Source organism: Corvus moneduloides, chromosome 4 (assembly GCF_009650955.1).
Source record: "Corvus moneduloides isolate bCorMon1 chromosome 4, bCorMon1.pri, whole genome shotgun sequence".
NCBI classification, from domain to species: domain Eukaryota; kingdom Metazoa; phylum Chordata; class Aves; order Passeriformes; family Corvidae; genus Corvus; species Corvus moneduloides.
This window is the reverse complement of record NC_045479.1, coordinates 59,646,756-59,664,796: the sequence shown is the minus strand read 5'-3', so window position 1 is coordinate 59,664,796 and position 18,041 is coordinate 59,646,756. Positions and strand designations below refer to the sequence as shown.

Here is an 18,041-nt window from a genome sequence, read left to right as displayed (position 1 = left end):
AATGAGTTCTTTACAAAAACTGGTAATAAAAGTAGATTTTGTTCACCCTGCAAAGATACACTTGTCTTTCTGAACACATTAAAAATTAGTTAATTTAGATCTCTAATGTTATCACTAAATCAACCAAGGCTGTTTTCTGAAACGCAAAAATATAAGAGAAAAAAAAATGTTTTTCAAAACATTTAATGTTCTGCTGCAGTCTCTTCTGAACTTTCATGCCTCATCTCCTCTATCACAAGGTGAAAGAGGAAGCTGAAGTATTTTCAAGACCTTATTTGGACCTCCAGTGCTTCAGAGGCAGGATTATACCTGCAGAATTTATTAATTTAACAACTAAATGCTTAATTATGATGTGTGGTCAATTGTTCTAGGTGTTTTTTTTTTCCCTAGGTGGGGTGCATTTGGGATTTTGTGTTTGACTTCCAGCACACTGAGGCCACTGTCTGTCCCACAGCCCTGATCACCAGAGGTTTTTTGCTGCTGTCAGAATGCATAGGTCCCTCTACCATCTCATGTACTTCAAAGGTACATTGCCATCCTTTTGTGTTCACTTGTAATGTTCGTGCTACGTGTTTTATAGCTGGGTCCCTATGTTCTGTGACAATGTATTTAATGTGCTAATCATCTGGTTTTTTAAGTATTCCTTTGTGTGCTGTTCTTTAGGGAGCATCACCAAAGCACCGCTCCCCTGTTAAAGCATGCAGGTGCCTTAACAAGGGTGTTTGCCCTGGTAGGGTAACGCTGGCTGAGTGCAGCATCAATGGAGGAACACCAATTCCAGCCACCTCACTGCCTGCTGAGAGCTGACATGGGTGTCTCTGGTGCTACACTGAGCTTTGTTAACACTCCTGGAGCTATGCCATGGAGCTCTTCTCAGAGACATTTCAGTTTATGTACCCCTCCTGATTACGGATGGATACCAAAATGGGGTACACAATACTTAGAAGAATTGTGTTGTCTGCAGGTACTACCTAATTACAAGTGTCTACCTATGTGAGTGTGTAAAATGTCTAAATATCTTGCAGGTTTCTTTTTTTTTTAATTGGGATACTATTTATTAGTTTAGCCAATGGTAAAATTTGGGGTTTAAGCTGAGTTTAAGCTCTCAAGGCTTGGACTATTGTCTCCAACAGTCACTGCCCCTCCAAACTGCCAGTCCACTAACTTGTGCTCATCAGGAGTAGACAACTAACAAAGAGTTGAACAGAAACTGTCAACCGGCTCTATATTCAGAAAGCTTGCAGGTTGTCTGAGTGGGGTTACTTCCCTGTTCCCTGAAAATGTGGGAGTATGGAATGCTCCCCATCAGTGATGGGCTGGTGTATGTAGAAGCTGCTGCTGCCATGAGATGCTAATGAATTATGGAAAAGCAAGTGGTGGTTGCAGATAAATTATACAAGACTGAAAACTGAGCCAGCTGTGACAAAGGATTCAGAAATACAGCTCATTTCATAGTTTTATTCCTGAGCTTATAAAGTCATTACCATAAGTTAAAAATAATGGATGCAAGTCCCATACAAACTCTCTTCAGCAATGGAGATGAGAATTCAACTTTTTCAGTGATCTTCCTTTGCTGGCAGAATAGCTGGGTTTATTGATTATTTTTTCCTATGTTGTTGTGACATGGCAGATTATTTCCCTCCTTATATTGTATGTTTTTATCATGGATTGGGACAGGCAAACTTAGCAGAGGTAGAGACTCGACAAGTGCACAAATGGAAGGCTGGGGTGGACATACAAAACACTAAAACAGAAGTTGAATTCTTCTTTCTAGAATATGGTGCTTAAACTTTCATATACATGCTGAGTGTAATAGAAATGTGTACAGGTCAAACAGGTCTATGTTCTTCACAAAATTATGTTCTGTGCATGGCCCATTGAATTGCTTCATAGATTCACTTCCACAAGTAGCAACCATTTAAGCAGTTTCAAATAAACTGAAATAGGCTGATTTTTTTTTTTCTTCCTCTTGAGTATGGATAATTGACACAAATACTTCTTTAAATATTTGACAAAGAAAGTTGCTATATTGCTGCTATAAGGATGAATCCTTTCTTGACCAGGCTCCCCAAAGTGCCACTAGAAGGATCATGATGATCACTGTGTAAAGGGTGTGGACTGTAACAAGATCATCTCCATGCTGGTACTTGAACCCAGAGGTGCTGTGCCAGTTCTCAATTTTGTTTCCATTAGTTTTCTGTCTGTGAGCACGAAGAGAATGTATCCTGACATAACAAAAAGCAAGATTAAGGTTAAAAATTATTCTTTTTTTTAACAGTTCAATACTGTTTGTAATGAAATCCAGAGTGTGCATTGTATCATTGACTAGATTTGGGAAAGAGCTCTTCAAACTGTCTGCAGCTAATAAAATAATTTCTATAATTGGAAATGCAAAACATTTACCAGCCATTTGGTATTTCTCTCCCACTGACAGGCAGAGAGACTGGGTATGGGCTTGTTAGAGGAAACAGTGTTCTTACTCCTCACTGTTGATACAGATCATTGTATGAGAAAAAACATACCCTTTCATTTTGCAATAGTATGAAAGTGGCAGGGTTCAAATAAAAAATTACCAGTTTCCAAAGCTTTAATCCATGGGAATAAGTACAGCATGTGAGCTTCCCATCCTGCTCCAGCATGTTTTTCTATCTCTGCTTTTCAGAGGGTACTTGTGTCAAGGTATTCATTAGGCAAAGATACCCATCAGGAGTAAGTATGCAAAGCATATTGCAGGATTCTCTGCAGTAACATTTAACATTGCTTTGTCATCTTTTCTAAAGGGTTTGAAACTAGAATTATTCACCTATGGCAACAGACCTCCAGTTACTGTTATCTCCACTGAAAATTGCCTGCTAAGCCCCAGTGCTGAGTCCTTGTTCCTGCTGCCTTTGTTTTTTGGTTTTTTTTTTTTTTCTTAAGAGAAAAGTAATGTTTAATGTCCACGATTACATCTGAATTGGAATGCCAAAAGGAGATTAATTAGCTTGTGATTTTCACATTTGTTAGGAAGGGGTCTGAGATGTATTAGATGTATTGCAGGTCTGGTTCATACATGTTCCTGCTGTTACTATGACAGAAGAGTAGAGATTACCACAAATGTTAGCACAGATACAGCTTATGAGTAAAAAAGAACTTTAAACCACAAATTACATACTTATGCACATACTTGGAAGAGAGCTGTCAAAACTAATTTGTTAAAACTGAAAGACTAGGAAATGCAATCTCCAAAAGGGTATTCATCAATAAAACAAAAGTTCTGCCATTGAGCTTGTACAGAAGGTAGTTGCAGAATTAAACATTTAGCATTTGTATGAGGACAGTTTGTCATGCGTAGCTGCAAATCAAATAACAGTTCATGATCATTTGGGAGCATCATGTGAGGACCACAAGAGGAATATTCTGCCAATAGTTTGCTTTTCTATTCCAACCTGAGGGGAATGCAGTATATGCAGCTTACCTTCTGCAAGCATTCATGTTGTCTGGGGGATTGAGTTCCCACTGCGTCAGATTTCTTCTTGCAGAGGAAAAGAGCCTTTTTTATCCTCGTTTCCTTGTACAAAATGAGAAAATTTTCTCTCAGTACCAACAAAAAGAATCTTCCTTCCAAGACCACCAACTTGACCAGCAATAATCTTGGAGCACTTGTTATGTGTCAATGAAAGCTCTCAAATTAATGGTTTCTAAAGCTGATTTTGACATAGTTCTTGAAGAAATTCCCTTGAGCAGTTCACAAGGCAAGTAATGAGTAATCCCAATGACTAGCTTCTTTTAGCTGCTGGGATCTCATAAACAGTAGCTTGCTGCTGAAGTGTTGCCAAATTCGTAACAACACAAGTAATGCACAGATGGAGGGTGCTGGTGATGAAAAATGCAGGATGAGCTGTAGCTTAGAATTACTTTCTATTAGATCACAGGCTATTTTGGGGTAAAACTTAGTTCCTTTCTGCAATTTGGTTTAAATTGCCTGGAGTGACATTTCAAGCCACCATCACTTACATGTGCTCTAACAAGTATTTTTTATGAAAAAAGTAGGTGCCTTTTTTATTAAACCTTTGACTTCTATGACATGATCACATTCAATAAGCAGTCAATAAGTAATCTATCAGCACAAAACCCCACATTTAGATATCTAGGGTTAGTAACAAAGTCACGTACATCCTATTATTCCCTGACCACCTGGAGCCATTAATTAACAAGAGGCTGTGCCAATGCAGAATTTCTCCCAAGCTGGGTGTTGTATGATCAGCTGGGTTAATGGTGAGTTTAGCATAATCAGTTCAATGCCCCTGTAATGATTTGTAGGGCTTGTAAACAAACACATTTAAATTTGCAATTTAAAAAGGCAGACCAAAACCCTTCTTTCCCAAAACACTTTCTTGCATCATCTTTCCAAATACGTCCTGGAAAAATCACTTACACTCCAGAAAATTAAGACTGAGTTTGTTCAGCCATGTGAGCAAAACTGTGTCACTGGAACCAATGAGGAAAACACCAAAGTAGAAAATCCTGATGTAAAAAGCTGGAAGAGAGAAACTGTAACAATGAAGATTTGCCTGTTTTACAAGCAACTAAGCCTGACAGTTCCCCATGCAACTGACCACTGCCAGCCAGGAGGGACTCCTCATGTCATTTGAAGGGAGGAAAAGTGTGAGGTGAGCATGTTAATATTCAGCACAGAAGCCTATTTGTCCCAGCCTATTTGTCAATACATAGGATACTAGCTATATACTCAAGTTACATACATACTGCTTGTGCGGCTCCATGAAAGGTAGAAAATTACAAATGGTTAAGTGGAAAAAAGATTATAGAGTATTTTATCTATATGAAAACCTGTAGGTTATGATTAACTATTCTTATTCAGCTGATAAATTCCAGCCGAGTGATTTAGTCATCCCAAAATACTTGGAACAGAGTACATCACTGGAACACAATTTCTGATGCCATGCATGCATTAAGAGAAAACCCTAAGCACTGTGCAGCATTAAATGTTAGAAGAAATGTGAAGAGTGGTGTTTTCCTAGTGTTTTTTACTAACACGGTTCTACTTTTAAAACTACCCTATCAGTCAGGCTGTATTAATGGGACTGATAATAACAATCCACAGTTGGGACTGACATCCAGGCATCTTGCTATTCCTTATGCCACTTTAGGATTAGATATACATCCCCTTCACAAAATCACAGAATCCATTAGGCTGGAAAAGACCTCTGAGTCCAGCCTTTGACTGAACACCACCGTGACAACCAGACCATGACACTGAGTGCCACATCCAGTCTTTCCTTGAACACCTCCAGGATGATGACTCCACCACCTCCCTGGGCACCCCATTCCAATGTCTAATCGCGCTGTGATTAAATTCCCCTTATGCCCAAGCTGAACCTCCGTTTAGCTTCACTTCAAGTTAAATTACTAGGAAAACCATATCCAGCAAAGGTGTCAAGGACACCACAGGAATCGGCGCGCTGGCCCCACCGCAGCCAGCACGGCGGTGCTGCCTGGAATCACCGCGCACGCCGGCACGGCCTCAAGGTGAGACGTTCAGCAATGCCCACACGCTGCTGAGGCTTTCCCTTGCGCTGCTGCCAGCACCGCGGCTGCCGAGGCCGCCCAGGCAAGCCGGGCTGTCCAAGGCCAGAGCCCGCTGTAGGGGCGAGGACGGGGCCGAGCGGGGTGATGGGGCCTGCGCAGCCAGCAGAGAGGCCGTTGGGAGCCCCTGCTAACTACAAGCCCCAGAATGCACCGGGAGGGCCCGTGTATCCTTCGAACCTGCCAATGAGGACGCGCCGGGCGCGTCACGTGAGCGGGGCGCGCTTTCCAAGTGCGGGCGGGTGCGCAGCGCGGCTCGTGCGCGGTGGCGGTGAGGGGCGAGCGGTGAGCGCGGGGGCCGGCGGTGACGGCGGCGGCGTGCCCGGAGGCCTTTCCCCGTTTCCCGGCCGTAGAGGGGCCCTTGCGGTCGGGTAAGGGAGGCACCTGTGCGAACTCGCCTGAGGTGGGGCGGTCGGCGGGATGGTGAACTGTGTGGCATCCCATAAACCAGTTTTTCGGTGGTGTCCAGCCACAGGATGAGTAGTAATACTAAATTAAACTAAAACACAGGAAGTTTCATTTCAGCGTGAGTAGGAACTTATTTACATGGAGGGTGGCAGAGCACTGGAATAGGCTGCCTAGGGAGGTCGTGAGGTCTCCCACTCTGGAGATATTCCTAACCCACCTGGATGCGTTCCTGTGTAACCTGGTCCAGGTGACCCTGCCTTGATGGGGATTGGACTGGATGACCTCCAGCGGTCCCTTCCAACCCTAACTATTCTGTGATTCTGTGTGGCACTCCCTAAGTATGAGAGTCTTCAGAGGGAATGTTTACCCCCTCACTAATTCAGCAGTATCATCAAAGTCCGTGACCCTGTTGTTGTTCGGTTTTGGGGTTTTTTTTTAAACCTCCTGCATGTCTACTTCTATATTTTCCAGGTACTATGGAGGAAAAAAAAGAAATGTCAGCACATAGCCTGAGTCATGTGACTGAAGCAAAACTGGATATTTGCATGAGCAATGGTAGGTGTAGAATATGGTGAGTTATTCTCCATGTGGTATATTCCCTGTTATAGGTTAGGACAGCTCATATCAGTAGACAACCTCTGTCTGCTTTATCTCATGTTCTGTGTACTCATTTCCTTGGATGGGCTGCTGTTGCCAGTCTCAGAAGCCTCCTGAGAGCTTGTGGAGCATGGTGCTAAAGCTTGTGTAATAGTGACTGATGTCATCAACCTCCTTTCTATATATCTAATCTGAGCTCCTCCCTTTTCCTTGTCCATCAGCTGCTGATTTATTTAGTGTATCTGTTAACTAATAAGAAAAGGAGCCTTTCTCACTGGTTCCTGCTACTGTTCTGTGGTAGCCTGAACAAGAAAAGAACTGACGAATGGGACAAATGCATTGTCACATAGCTCTAGATTACATGTTCTCGCTCATTTTAATTGGAGGCTGCTGATGAGCTGTGTTCCATGTTCCTGTTACAGCTGCTTAGAAATCACCATTGAGCTGTTTCAGAATATTTGGGCATCTCACAATTATGATCATATTCGCAGTTGTAACTTAAATTTCTTGGACCTAAAGCATGTTTTTCTAAGTTTAATTTTTTAAACTTGGTAGCTAAAGCTTTTTTTGCCAGTTGACATCACTCACCAAATTGTCAAAGCATAATGCAATCATTTTCATTGCAAATCCATGCTGTGATAAAATCTTTGTTATAGTTTCAGACTTTCCTCTTCTGACTGATGAAAAGTTTGATTTTGACCTTTCACTCTCTTCAACAAGGTAAGTAATGTAAGTACTGTACACCCTTCAGAATTGACACACGTAAGGTGCTGGGCTAAACTATTTTTCTTTGTAGTGGAAATGAAGATGAAGTTTTTGTTGGACCTGTGGGACACAAAGAAAGATGTATTGCTGCCAGTATTGAAGCAAAAAAGTGTGTGTCTGCTTCTGATGATAAACTCATGTGGAGCCCACTTCAAGGAGAGAAATTTGTGGAAATTTTCAAAGAAGCTCATTTGTTGGCACTGCAGATAGAGACTGGAAGCAAGAACAAGGAGAGTAAAATAAGCCAATCAGAAGAACAGGAAAACAAGATTGTAGAAACATTTGTGGAGGACTCAAAGTCAAAGCTGAAGATACTGAGAAACAAAAATATAGCAATAAGTCCCAGGGCTGTTAAACGGGAGACATACTGTGTGCAGGATAGCCTGGCATGTCAGCTGCCACCTTGTTTTCAGAAGGTATCGCATAAACTTGTGTCAGATGGCAAAGTACGTGCTCCTCCTGCTCCTCCTAACAACAGCCCTGTTAAAAGTTGTGTGTCTCCTACAAAAAATGCTAGTTTGCCCCTGACAGAGGAACAGAAAACTCAGGAAACAAACACAAAGGCAGTTGGCAAACTGCCAATGGCAAAACCTTCATCTACTTCTGGGAAAAGCAATTTGTTGACAATTGACAAGGTAAAGTCAGGTTCTGGGCAACATTTTCTTCAAGTAAGGTCTCTGTGTTTTAGGAATGTTTAACCTGTCTACAATCTTTTATTTTTAAAAGTGGACTTTAATCTTCTGATGCTCCTCTACCTCATAAGATCCTTAGTCAGAAAACATATATAGAAAAAAAAAAAGGGCAGGTCCTATGGTGTAGTAACCAGTTACTTTATCTGTTATGACAATGTAGAGCATTTGCAAGTACATTTCTGTTGTATTCTGGTTTTGTGAATACTATAATTCTTGGCTTCTCTTCTAACTGGTTTCTAACACTTCTGTTGCTGGCAAAATTACTACACTGTTACACTTCATGTGTAATTTTACACTTAATGTGTAAAAGTGGCCTTTTTTACTGTTAATCTTTGTCAATGGAAATGTTCTGGGATAGCAAGGAAACAGTGGTGTTAGTGACCTTGTGAGCACAAATCCCAGTCTTTAGATAAAATATCTTCTGGATTTTATTGCTCTACACTTTATGGCTTAGGCTCCAGTATGTATCGTGGATTTTACTGAAGGTGTGGTAGGGGCTTCTTAAGAACCATCACCTATAGAAATTACAGGACTCTGATTTTCCTTTGTGGTATAAATTTCTTCTTGATTTTGTGTGCTATCAGGAAAGACATGATCTTAAACACTTTAACTAGACAAATTATACCCCATTGTCTGAACAGACAGTTTGCATGATCCATTCTACTACTGTAATGTCTCACTTTTTGGAAGGCAGAGTAAAGTGGAAGAATAGTAAGTGGAGAGTCCAATATAGTTGTAAGGTACAGTTACAGTATGGAACAGTATGTGGGTGAATGTGATTATGGGATTTGTACTGATGAATTGTTGCAGAACTGCCCTTAAGTTGCTGTCCAGTCTCTGCGTTCAGGCATGTTCTAGTACTTGGCAAATACAATCACTAGACTTACTTCAGACTGTATTTGTCTAAAGACTTCACTGGGTTTGGAGGCTTCATTGACTTTTGTCTCTGTTTCTGAACAGAATCAATGTGTGTAAAAAGCTTTATAGTGGTTTCTAGAAGCACTAGTACCTATTAAAATGTTGCATTGAAATTTGCAGCTCAAACGAGGAAAAAATACTAGTATTTCTACAAAAAGAGACTTGAACAGCATGGGATCATCTGAAGATGTAATTTCCGATAAATCTAGTATTGCTTTAGATGCCTTTGAGTCTTCATTCAGCGGCAGTTCCTCAGTGCAAGACACAAAAGTCCTTCCTGCACCAAGTAAGGTAATGGCAAGCCTCCTTAATATGAAAATAAGTTCTGTAGTATTTCTGATGAAAAGAAATTAATATAGTTTACTTTCTAATTTAATTTAAAGCTGTTGTGTAAAATGATTTTAAGGAAAAGTAATTTATGTTTTATATTTGCCATTTTTGAATGTGTGTTCTAAGTCTGTAATGCAATGAATGTACTTAAGAGCAACGGTAAATGTGCTGGATTAACAAGCATGCCTTTGTTTTTAAAGCACTAGCTGCAGGTAAGTGATGAGCAGTTTCCTGTAAGAAAGTTTTTGATGTGTGTAGCTAACTATACCATATGAAAAGGTTGCCATAACTTGCATGAGGGTAGTATACCTACAGCTGTCAGTTGCTTTGAAGCTTTAAATGCCTGTTTTAATGCTGTGTGCCATGTCACAGAATCACAGAATTGTTGAGGTTGGAAGGGACCTCTTGAGGTCATCTGGTTCAATGCCCTGCTCGAACAGGACCACATGGAGTCATTTGCCCAGGCTCATGGCCCGACAGCTTTTGAATATCTCCAAGGATGAAGTCTTGGCAACCTCATAGGGCAGCCTGTGCCAGTGATTGGTGACCCTTGAAGTAAAAGAAGTGTTACCTGATGTTCAGAAGTAGAACCTCCTGTGTTCTGCTCTGCCCATTGCCTCTAGTCCTGTCACTGGGTGCCACTGGCTACTGTCCTTTCAGATATTTCTATATATTGATGAGATCCACCTTGAGCCTTGTATTTTCCAGGCTGATAAGTCCCAGCTTTCAGCCTTTCCTCAGGTGGGAGATGCTCCAGTCCCTTAATCACTCTAGGGGCCCTTTGTTGGACTCTTTGCAGTAGCTCCAAATCACTCTTGTACTGGGGAGCCTGGAACTGTAGGGAGATCTTCAGGTGTGGGCTCTCAGTGCTGAGCAGAGAGCAGGATCAGCTCCCTTCACTTGCTGGTGACGCTCCTCTTTGTGCAGCCCCGGACACTATCAGCATTCTTTGCTGCAGGGGTGCATTGCTGGCTCATGTTCAGCACTCCCAAGGGCCTTGCTTGCCAAGCTGCTTTCCAGCTCCTTGGTGCCCAGCATATACTGGTGCCTGGGCTGACTCTTTTTATTCTTTAATTCCTTTAAGTCCATACTCAGGTTTGTGGCAGGAATAAAAATAATTGTTTGCCTCCTAGGTCTGATGTTCCAGTTCCGTATAATAATCCAGATACAATGATCTCTCTCTAAGAAAATTCACTTTTAAAAATGTCATCTGAGTTAAGGAGCTCCTCCAAAATTCACGAGTAAAAAGTTACAATACCAAGACAAATAATGGCAAAATCATGTGTTAAATAGGGCATTTTTTTTTGCTTTTGATTCAGCCTGGCTTAAAGAAGATGACATATCTGAAACGTCCTGGTGTTGCCAGTGGTCTCACAAGAAAGACTACATCATCATCATCTTCATCATCAGCTTCCGGCATGAACTCATCAAGTCTTAATTCAAGTTTACCCATTTCTCCTATAGGCAAAACAGGTAACGCTCTTACTACATGTTTGTGCCACAAATCAGTTTTGAAATAGCTAAGCATGTTCTGGACTTTGGATTTGGAAATGTTTTAATGGTGTCCAGTACATTCAAGCACTAAGAAATGTTTTGTATGGAGAATAAAATTTTGTAGGCTAGCCCAGTAAATCCCTGTGGACTAAAGATAAATGTTAGACATACATCATTTGTAGAAACTAGATTGATCCAAGCCCGATGCCTACATGTGAGCAGCTGACACAGCTAGAAAGGAAGCAATGCCCCAGGAATTCTGTTCCTTTTATGCATGATCTTCTCTATTATAGCCAAGAACGTGAGCTTCTGAATGCTCTAAGCTTGTCTGACTGGAATTAAAAGAAAAAAAGAAAAAAAAAAAAAACCTGCCAAAACAACTGAAATTTGGAAGGAAGGTGGAAGGCTTTATTCCACATTTCTGTAAGCCTAAATAAAGGATGAGCTTTACCCAAGCAGATGGGAAAAACACCTCTAGGGAGATAACACAGCCAAGAGGCTTGTACTGTATTGAGGCCATCAATTTGACCATTTCAGTAAGCCTCAAAGGATCAGGAAAATAGTCTTCTAAAAGCACTGACAGATGTAAGGACTACAGTTCTTGTACATCTATAAAAATACCAAGTTACAGCAAATTTTTATTTGCACCTTGTTTCTGGGAGATTAATAACATACTATTAAAAGCTTAGTAAGAACTATTTTATGCAATAGAACTGTCTAATCAAGATTTCTCTTCTTATTGAAAGTAACCTACAGACTAAAAGTAAGAACTTTACAGAAATCTGGGAAAAATGCTTGTGGGGTTGTTTAGTCTGTGGTGTTAATCAGTGTAACTCAAACTGTTACCTCCTTGAAAGGCTGCTTAAGGAAACAGGGCCAGCTATGCTGGGAGAAAATGCTGGAAGTAATTTGAATCTGCAAGCTGTTTTGGCATTCCTTGAAGAATATTCTTTCACCTGATTGCAGTAATTTGGGAATTTGGTGAGAAGACCGTAAAATAGTATTGCTGAAGAATTTGAGGAATAGGTTTTCAGTAGTTGTATATATTCTCCTTAAACTTGAATTATTTGAACCTAAATTTAAATGCTGTAAATTTCTATTTTTCTTTCCTGTGTTAGTATAATTATTCTGCCTAGTCAAAAACTTCAGAAGTACAATTTTCTATTTCAGGGAAATCAAGCATATCATCAAAAGCTAGTGTGAGTGGCTCTAAGGTTTCATCTAGTACAAACAGGCTGGCCCTTGTCAGACCTACCACAGTGTCATCTCTGCAGGCTGCCAATACTGAGAAATCCAGGAAGCAAGTGAGATCAGCTAGTACTCCCAAAATATCTAGTGCCGTAAGCCTGACTAAATCTTCAGCTTCTGCAACATCATCTGAGACTGCAGGCAGTGGAATTCAGAGACCAAGCTCTGTTCCCAGTCTGCAGCAGCTATGTCAGCAGAATAAAGATGGGAGTTCACTAAAAGGAAGCCTGTGTGCAAAGCCCAAGGCTAGAGTTTTGTCTGTTTCCACAGGTCAAGCTAAGGCTCCTGTGAAAACTCAAGGTAAGCACATACTTTGTATGACCTGTCTGCTACTTTGGTTATTAAAAGCAAATGTTACCTTGAAGGTTTGTGATTTGTTTCATTACACTTCTGTCCAGCTTTGGGAAGAAATTAGTATTTAACTGAAAGATAACTGCTATAAAAGAAAAAAATATTAATGTGATAGCAATTAACAAAACTTTTCTCTTTAGATGCAACACCAAACAAATTGGCACCAAAAGCAACACCATCTTTCGGATTAACATTTTGTGGCACACCTGGAAGGTAGGGCTTCACTGAAAATTGAATACACTGAGGCATCCTTCTCAGCATGTGACATGGTTGGGTGTTGCAACAGTCTTAAAAGTTCTAACTTAATTATCTAGTCCCTTGAGACATGCCAAGTTAGATGTGTTAATGCCTACTGGAACTGACTTAAATCAAAACCCAAAACTAAACCAAATAACCCCTCCCACTCTATTCAGAAGAGGTTTCTTTGCAGTGCTAAATAGACTAAAATAATTCATAAAATAATTCTTACCAAGTAAAGCCCCTGCTATGCTGTGATTATCAACTTTAAGTTGAATACTGTTCCCTTGCTGACCAATGGGGAATGGATTTCTATTGTTTGGTAGAATGGTGTTATTCAAACAATTTCTAGAAGGTGTTGGCTAAGGCATGTTCCTCTTCTAGTGCCATGGCAGTCAGCACTCCTATGAAAGGCCAGAGTTTTTGTTTTCCTGAGAGGTCTGCCACCATGACTCCTGCCAGTGTGAAACGGTCTGGCCTACCTACACCCATCCGTCGGATCTCAGGGTTCCCAGCAGTGACTCCTAAAACTGTACCAAGAACAGCAATTTCTCCACATGCTGCATCTCTCCAGCAAAGCTTCAGCTTTTCTACCAAAAAGACTTTTACAGCTGGGTAAGACAGAAATCTGCATATATGAAATGAGTATTGTAGGCAAACTGCCTCAATGAATTCTAGTGATGACTCTTGGGTTTCAGGGACCTCTGCTAAATGTTAGAATAAAGCATTTGAGCATAAAAAAGCTGTATAGCCTAATAAAAATTTATAACTTGTGACTGGTAAAATGCTATAAGCTGTACTGAGGTGAGTCAGTATCTAACATGAAAGAATTACAGCTTTAATAGGAAATTATTTGTATTTCTTGAGCTAGGGAACAATTTAAGAGTTGTATCTGATGCTCTGGTGTCATTTTGCTATTGCCTTCTGATGAAGGGAAATAGCTGATTAAAATGCATATTACTTCTAACTTTTGTTTTATATTGTTGCCAATGGTCTGTAAAATTACACTTTTTAAAGCATCAGTCAAAAAGCCAAGGATTTAGTTGACTTAAACTTTATTTTCTGAGCAGCTTTACTTATGCTTTTATTAATTCTGTTTGTTTTCTGTGAAAGTAGTGTTCTCCATATTATCAGCCCAGCATCTTCTGACAAGGGCCATATGTATGCAGGCTTGTTTTGTGGCTGGTGGAGAGGAGCAGTATTAAAGTAGGAATGATTCATGGCTAGAAAACTGTCATGCTACTGAGGTCAAATGTCTCAAATGGTCTTTTCTTTCAAGGAAACAATTATTCTGTCTACAGTGACTTTATCATACTGATCAGATTACAGCCTCTGGTCCTCCAGCCGGTGTCAGTACTTCCTTTCAGTAGGGACTGAAGTGGGTTGCTCAGTGATAGACAAGATCAATGCCTCTTTGCTAGTTCTTCCAAGTTTAAAAAAATCCCAACCAAAATACCTTGTGTGAAATTTAGGCTGGACAGAAATGTCAAATAAGATAAATAAGATTAAATTCTTCTTAATCATTTCCTTTTTTTTTTTTTTTTTTTTTTTTTTTTTTGCATGGGTAGGCTATACTTCTATTGCAAAATGAAATATTTTGGATTTTGCAGGTAACTACCATTTATTTGAATAAAAATATTGGAAGCCTTTTGGTCATTAAAACTTGGGGTAAAAAAGGAGAAAATGAGGTTAGAAATTAGGTTGTCTGTCTTTAGTAGTTAATGCTGATTAAAGAGCTCAATTATTGCTGATGCTCTTTTCCGTAGTTCTAAACAGAAACAAGACAGTAAGAGACAGACATCTTCAGAAGATGATACATCTCCTCCACCTGTACTACCTCTTGCACTTAACTTCTCACCAGAGAAAACTGCTACAGAAGGAGTAGAAAATGTATTAAAAGAGACAGAAGTACAAAATGAGCTGGCTGAAGAGAAACAACCTGAGGTAAGAAATGACAATACATTTTCCTACAAAATTACTAAGTAAACTGCTTGAAACCAAATTATTTCAAGGTAAGGGATAAGTAGGAAAACCACTTCAGTATACATGAAGTTAAAATGCGTTGGAATCATGAAATAATAGAATATTTTGAGTTGGAAGGGACCCATCAGAATCAAGTCCAACTCCTGGCCCTGCTCAGGACACTCAGGAATCACACTAAATGCTTCTTGAATTTTGTCAGGCTGGTGCTGTGACCATTTCCCTGGGGAGCTGTTCCAGTGCCCAAACACCCTCTGGGTGAAAAATACTTTGCTACTATCCAACCTAAATCTCCCCTGACTCAACTTCATGATGTTTCCTCGAGTTCTGTCACGGATCACGAGAACGAAGAGATTGATACCTGCCCCTGTGTTTCCCCTCTTGAGGATGTTCAAGACCACAGTAAGGTCTCTCCTCATCTCTTCTCCAGGCTGAACAGACCAAGTGCCCTCAGCTGCTCCTCATAACGCTTCCCCTCCAGACCCATTGCCATCTTTGTTGCCTTCCTCTGGGTGCTCTCTAATAGCTCAATGTCTTTTTTTATATTGTGGTGCCCAACTAGCTGTAACCATGTGCACCCTCTAGTGCCTGTATTTAGCATTGAACATAATTTGTTCAGTATTTCCACTAAGTGTGTTCCCATTTCAAATGCCCTGTCAAATACTTGCAGATTTTATATTAAATTTCCACTTTTGGAAGAGTACTGTGAAATCCTGTTGGATTCAATTAAAAAAGTAGTGTTGCAGGGCAGTTCATTTTGCACCCATAAAGCTCCTTCAGGGATTAAAAAACCCAAACCCAAAACACTACTGTAGCTAAATTCAGTCACCTAACAGGAGTGCTAATCTGCAGCGAGGGAGGATTAAACCCCAAAGTCCACATAGTACTAAACTTAAGTGTCAAGTAATTAGTTCAGTGAACACTTTCCCTCTCCCAGGAATGTCGTGGCTTCATGTTGAAAGCTGGTACTCCACAGGCATTAAAAAGAAAGGACTGAAGTTGTAGTTCTGAAATATTAACCTGACAAAGTGGCTATTGTTTTACAAATACTCAGGTGTAGAATAATGTGTAGATAAATTACTTGATGTTACTGCATCAGTATGTTCCTTGTTAGCTTACTTGGGGGCATAAAGTCTCTGTTTCAGAATTGCTTAGTACATGTATGGGGTAGTTAAACTGGACCAAAGGATAACTAGAGTGTGAAGCTGTAGAGAACAGTTTCTATGGCTAAATAACATTGCACAATAATTGTAGTTAAATCATTTAACTATTAAGAGGGTTATTAATCTTCTGTTTTACATTTAACTCTACTTTTAAGTGAAAAACTGTTTTATGCCATAGGATCTCTTTTGCTTTGTCTTACTGCATTTTCCCTGTGATGCTAGCCACTGGCAGAGCAGGAGCTGAGGTTTTTACACTGTGTGCAATGAATCCTGCATGAAAAACACCCAAGCTATAAATTAAGCCTGTTCTGTGATTATTATAGCTGTATAAGCTAAATTGACTCCCACAATATATATGAAGGAAGCTTGGTGAACAGAGGAGAAAACCTGAATTATTTTTTTTAAAGGCTTTGCTGCTAGATACTGGAGTAGACAAATCTCTCCCACAGCCTTCTGAATGTGAAAGTAGACCTTTGATTGACCTTTCCAATACTCCTGAAGTGAGTAAGATTACTTCTCCAAAGCCTGTATTATCTGGGCAGATAAAGGTAAGTTTTATTCAAATAATCTGGTGCAAGTATGTTAGCAGAAAAATGTCAGCTGGCTACATACCCTTGTCTCCAAAGCAGTTCCACAATACTGTAGGAATATTTAATATTAGCTCAATATGATATACATAATGAGGTGCTCTTAAGAGAATGTCATGTTTAAAATCAAACAGTGTGTTCTGAACTAGAGCTCAGTGAGCAATCTGCAAATAAGAAAAGGAGGAGGATGGAGAAAGAACTTACTACTTAAAGCAGTTGTTATAGAATGAAACTGTTCTGAAGCAGGAAATGAATGTTGTCTTCAGGAGAATTGGCATGCTTACTCTTGTTTCCCCTTTTTTGCACATTTTCAGTTCTTGGCAGCAACTCTTTTTAATCAAAAAAGAAAGGTGGCCTCTCCTGTTTAGCTCCTTTTCTAATCCTCTCCTTAGCTGGAAGATGTGTGCTGTTGGAATCTGCTCTAAATTTTACAAGCATTTCTAGGCAAGTGCTTTTCATGCATTAGTGGCTTGAAGGTAGATACCTCTATTTATTGTCAGATGAATGCTGGTAACTATGAGGATGCAGCCTTTGACAATAGATGTAGTTGGGCTCAACTGAGTATCAGGCCCTTCAAATTTTGTCAAAAGAGGAGGATTGCAGAACTCTTGACTTGGGGGGGGCATGTTCAGAGGAGTTCAGAAGTGCTGTGTCCTGCCTGGATGGCACTGTAATTAGAATATGCATTGTAGTGAAACTCAGAAAAGCCTTTTAGGCTTTTAAGGTAAGTATGGACAATAACCACCTTGTGAGAAGCTTATGCTTGTCTAAGAATGAGCGTATTTTAAAAAACCAGAACACAAACTCTTGAGTGTGGTGCTTGTATTTGTCTTCTGGATACTAAAAGGAACTCTAAACAAAACAAGTAATTGAGAATAATACAGATTGTAGCTGCTAGTAGCTATGCACAACAGTTGACTACACTAGCTAAATTTTATTGTTTTTCTTGCAGCTAATTGATTTGAGTTCTCCTCTTATCACTCTGAGCCCTGATGTAAACAAAGAAAATCTGGATTCCCCTCTACTCAAGTTCTGAATTTGAACTGAAATATGAAGAATTCTTGGCAATTGTGATCTTTGAAGTGTTTTAGGTGTTATTCTTCACTTGTATAATTTTTGGGAGATGGCTGTAGATTATCTGTTGAACTGCATTAACAAAATAGAATTCTAACAGTCTTGATATAGTCAGTCTGGTAATGGTTTTGTTCATGGATGTGCTGCAATGGATGTATTTAAATGATATTGTTCTAAGGTAAAAAAAGGTATATTCTCTGAATTGGAAACCTGCCTCCTTACTTCCTACCAATTGTCATTTGATTCCTCTATGTACAAAAAAGTTTTAATTTACAATAAATGAGTTGTGTGCTGAATGTGTACAAAATAGCAATTTATTGCATGCTGGGGGTAGACTTTTCTAGTGCTTCACTTACAAATGCTAATGTGTAGGTAAAAGCTAGTGGACTTCAGGGTGGTGTAGCAAGTTTGGAAACAAACATTTCAGTACTGAATGCCAGTGGAATAAATCAACAGCACCACCTGAATTTCTGTAATGCAAAGGAGAAGACAGCAGCTTGTTCCTGCCCGATGGTTTAGTCGTGGCTGGCCCTAGCTGGGATAAACTGCGGCTTATTCAGGGATAACGGCCATGAGACAATCAAAGGGAGATGTTTTGTTCTGTTTTTCTT

At 40.0% G+C, this 18,041-nt stretch overlaps 1 protein-coding gene and 1 long non-coding RNA gene across 3 annotated transcripts; one reads left to right on the top strand and one right to left on the bottom strand.

The window, feature by feature from the left end:
- Nucleotides 1-961: 961 nt before the first annotated feature.
- LOC116442788 lies at nucleotides 962-4,397 on the bottom strand. The gene is made up of 2 exons (XR_004239646.1): nucleotides 3,458-4,397; nucleotides 962-2,225 (listed from the first exon to the last, which is right to left on the bottom strand). It is a non-coding gene; the product is annotated as an uncharacterized LOC116442788 (long non-coding RNA).
- A 1,471-nt stretch (nucleotides 4,398-5,868) lies between these two features.
- On the top strand, nucleotides 5,869-17,732 carry GTSE1 (G2 and S-phase expressed 1). Of its 2 annotated transcripts, none has more exons than XM_032107495.1 (12): nucleotides 5,869-5,957; nucleotides 6,466-6,549; nucleotides 7,248-7,311; nucleotides 7,388-7,991; nucleotides 9,087-9,257; nucleotides 10,616-10,769; nucleotides 11,961-12,338; nucleotides 12,530-12,602; nucleotides 13,011-13,241; nucleotides 14,393-14,570; nucleotides 16,177-16,317; nucleotides 17,309-17,732. In XM_032107495.1, the coding sequence occupies exons 2-12, from the start codon at nucleotides 6,471-6,473 to the stop codon at nucleotides 17,390-17,392; spliced, it is 2,157 nt and encodes a 718-aa protein (XP_031963386.1). In that variant the 5' UTR covers nucleotides 5,869-5,957; nucleotides 6,466-6,470; the 3' UTR covers nucleotides 17,393-17,732. The 2 variants fall into 2 exon arrangements, with proteins under 2 accessions (XP_031963386.1, XP_031963389.1); XM_032107498.1 differs by having other exon boundaries at nucleotides 5,918-5,989.
- The last annotated feature ends 309 nt before the right edge of the window (nucleotides 17,733-18,041 follow it).

Coding starts and splice junctions, on each gene's coding strand:
- GTSE1 (XM_032107495.1), top strand. CDS start 6,471: ATGGAGGAAAAAAAAGAAATGTCAGCACATAGCCTGAGTCATGTGACT. Junction 6,550..7,247: donor GGATATTTGCATGAGCAATG/GTAGGTGTAGAA, acceptor TCTTTGTTATAG/TTTCAGACTTTCCTCTTCTG. Junction 9,258..10,615: donor TCCTTCCTGCACCAAGTAAG/GTAATGGCAAGC, acceptor CTTTTGATTCAG/CCTGGCTTAAAGAAGATGAC.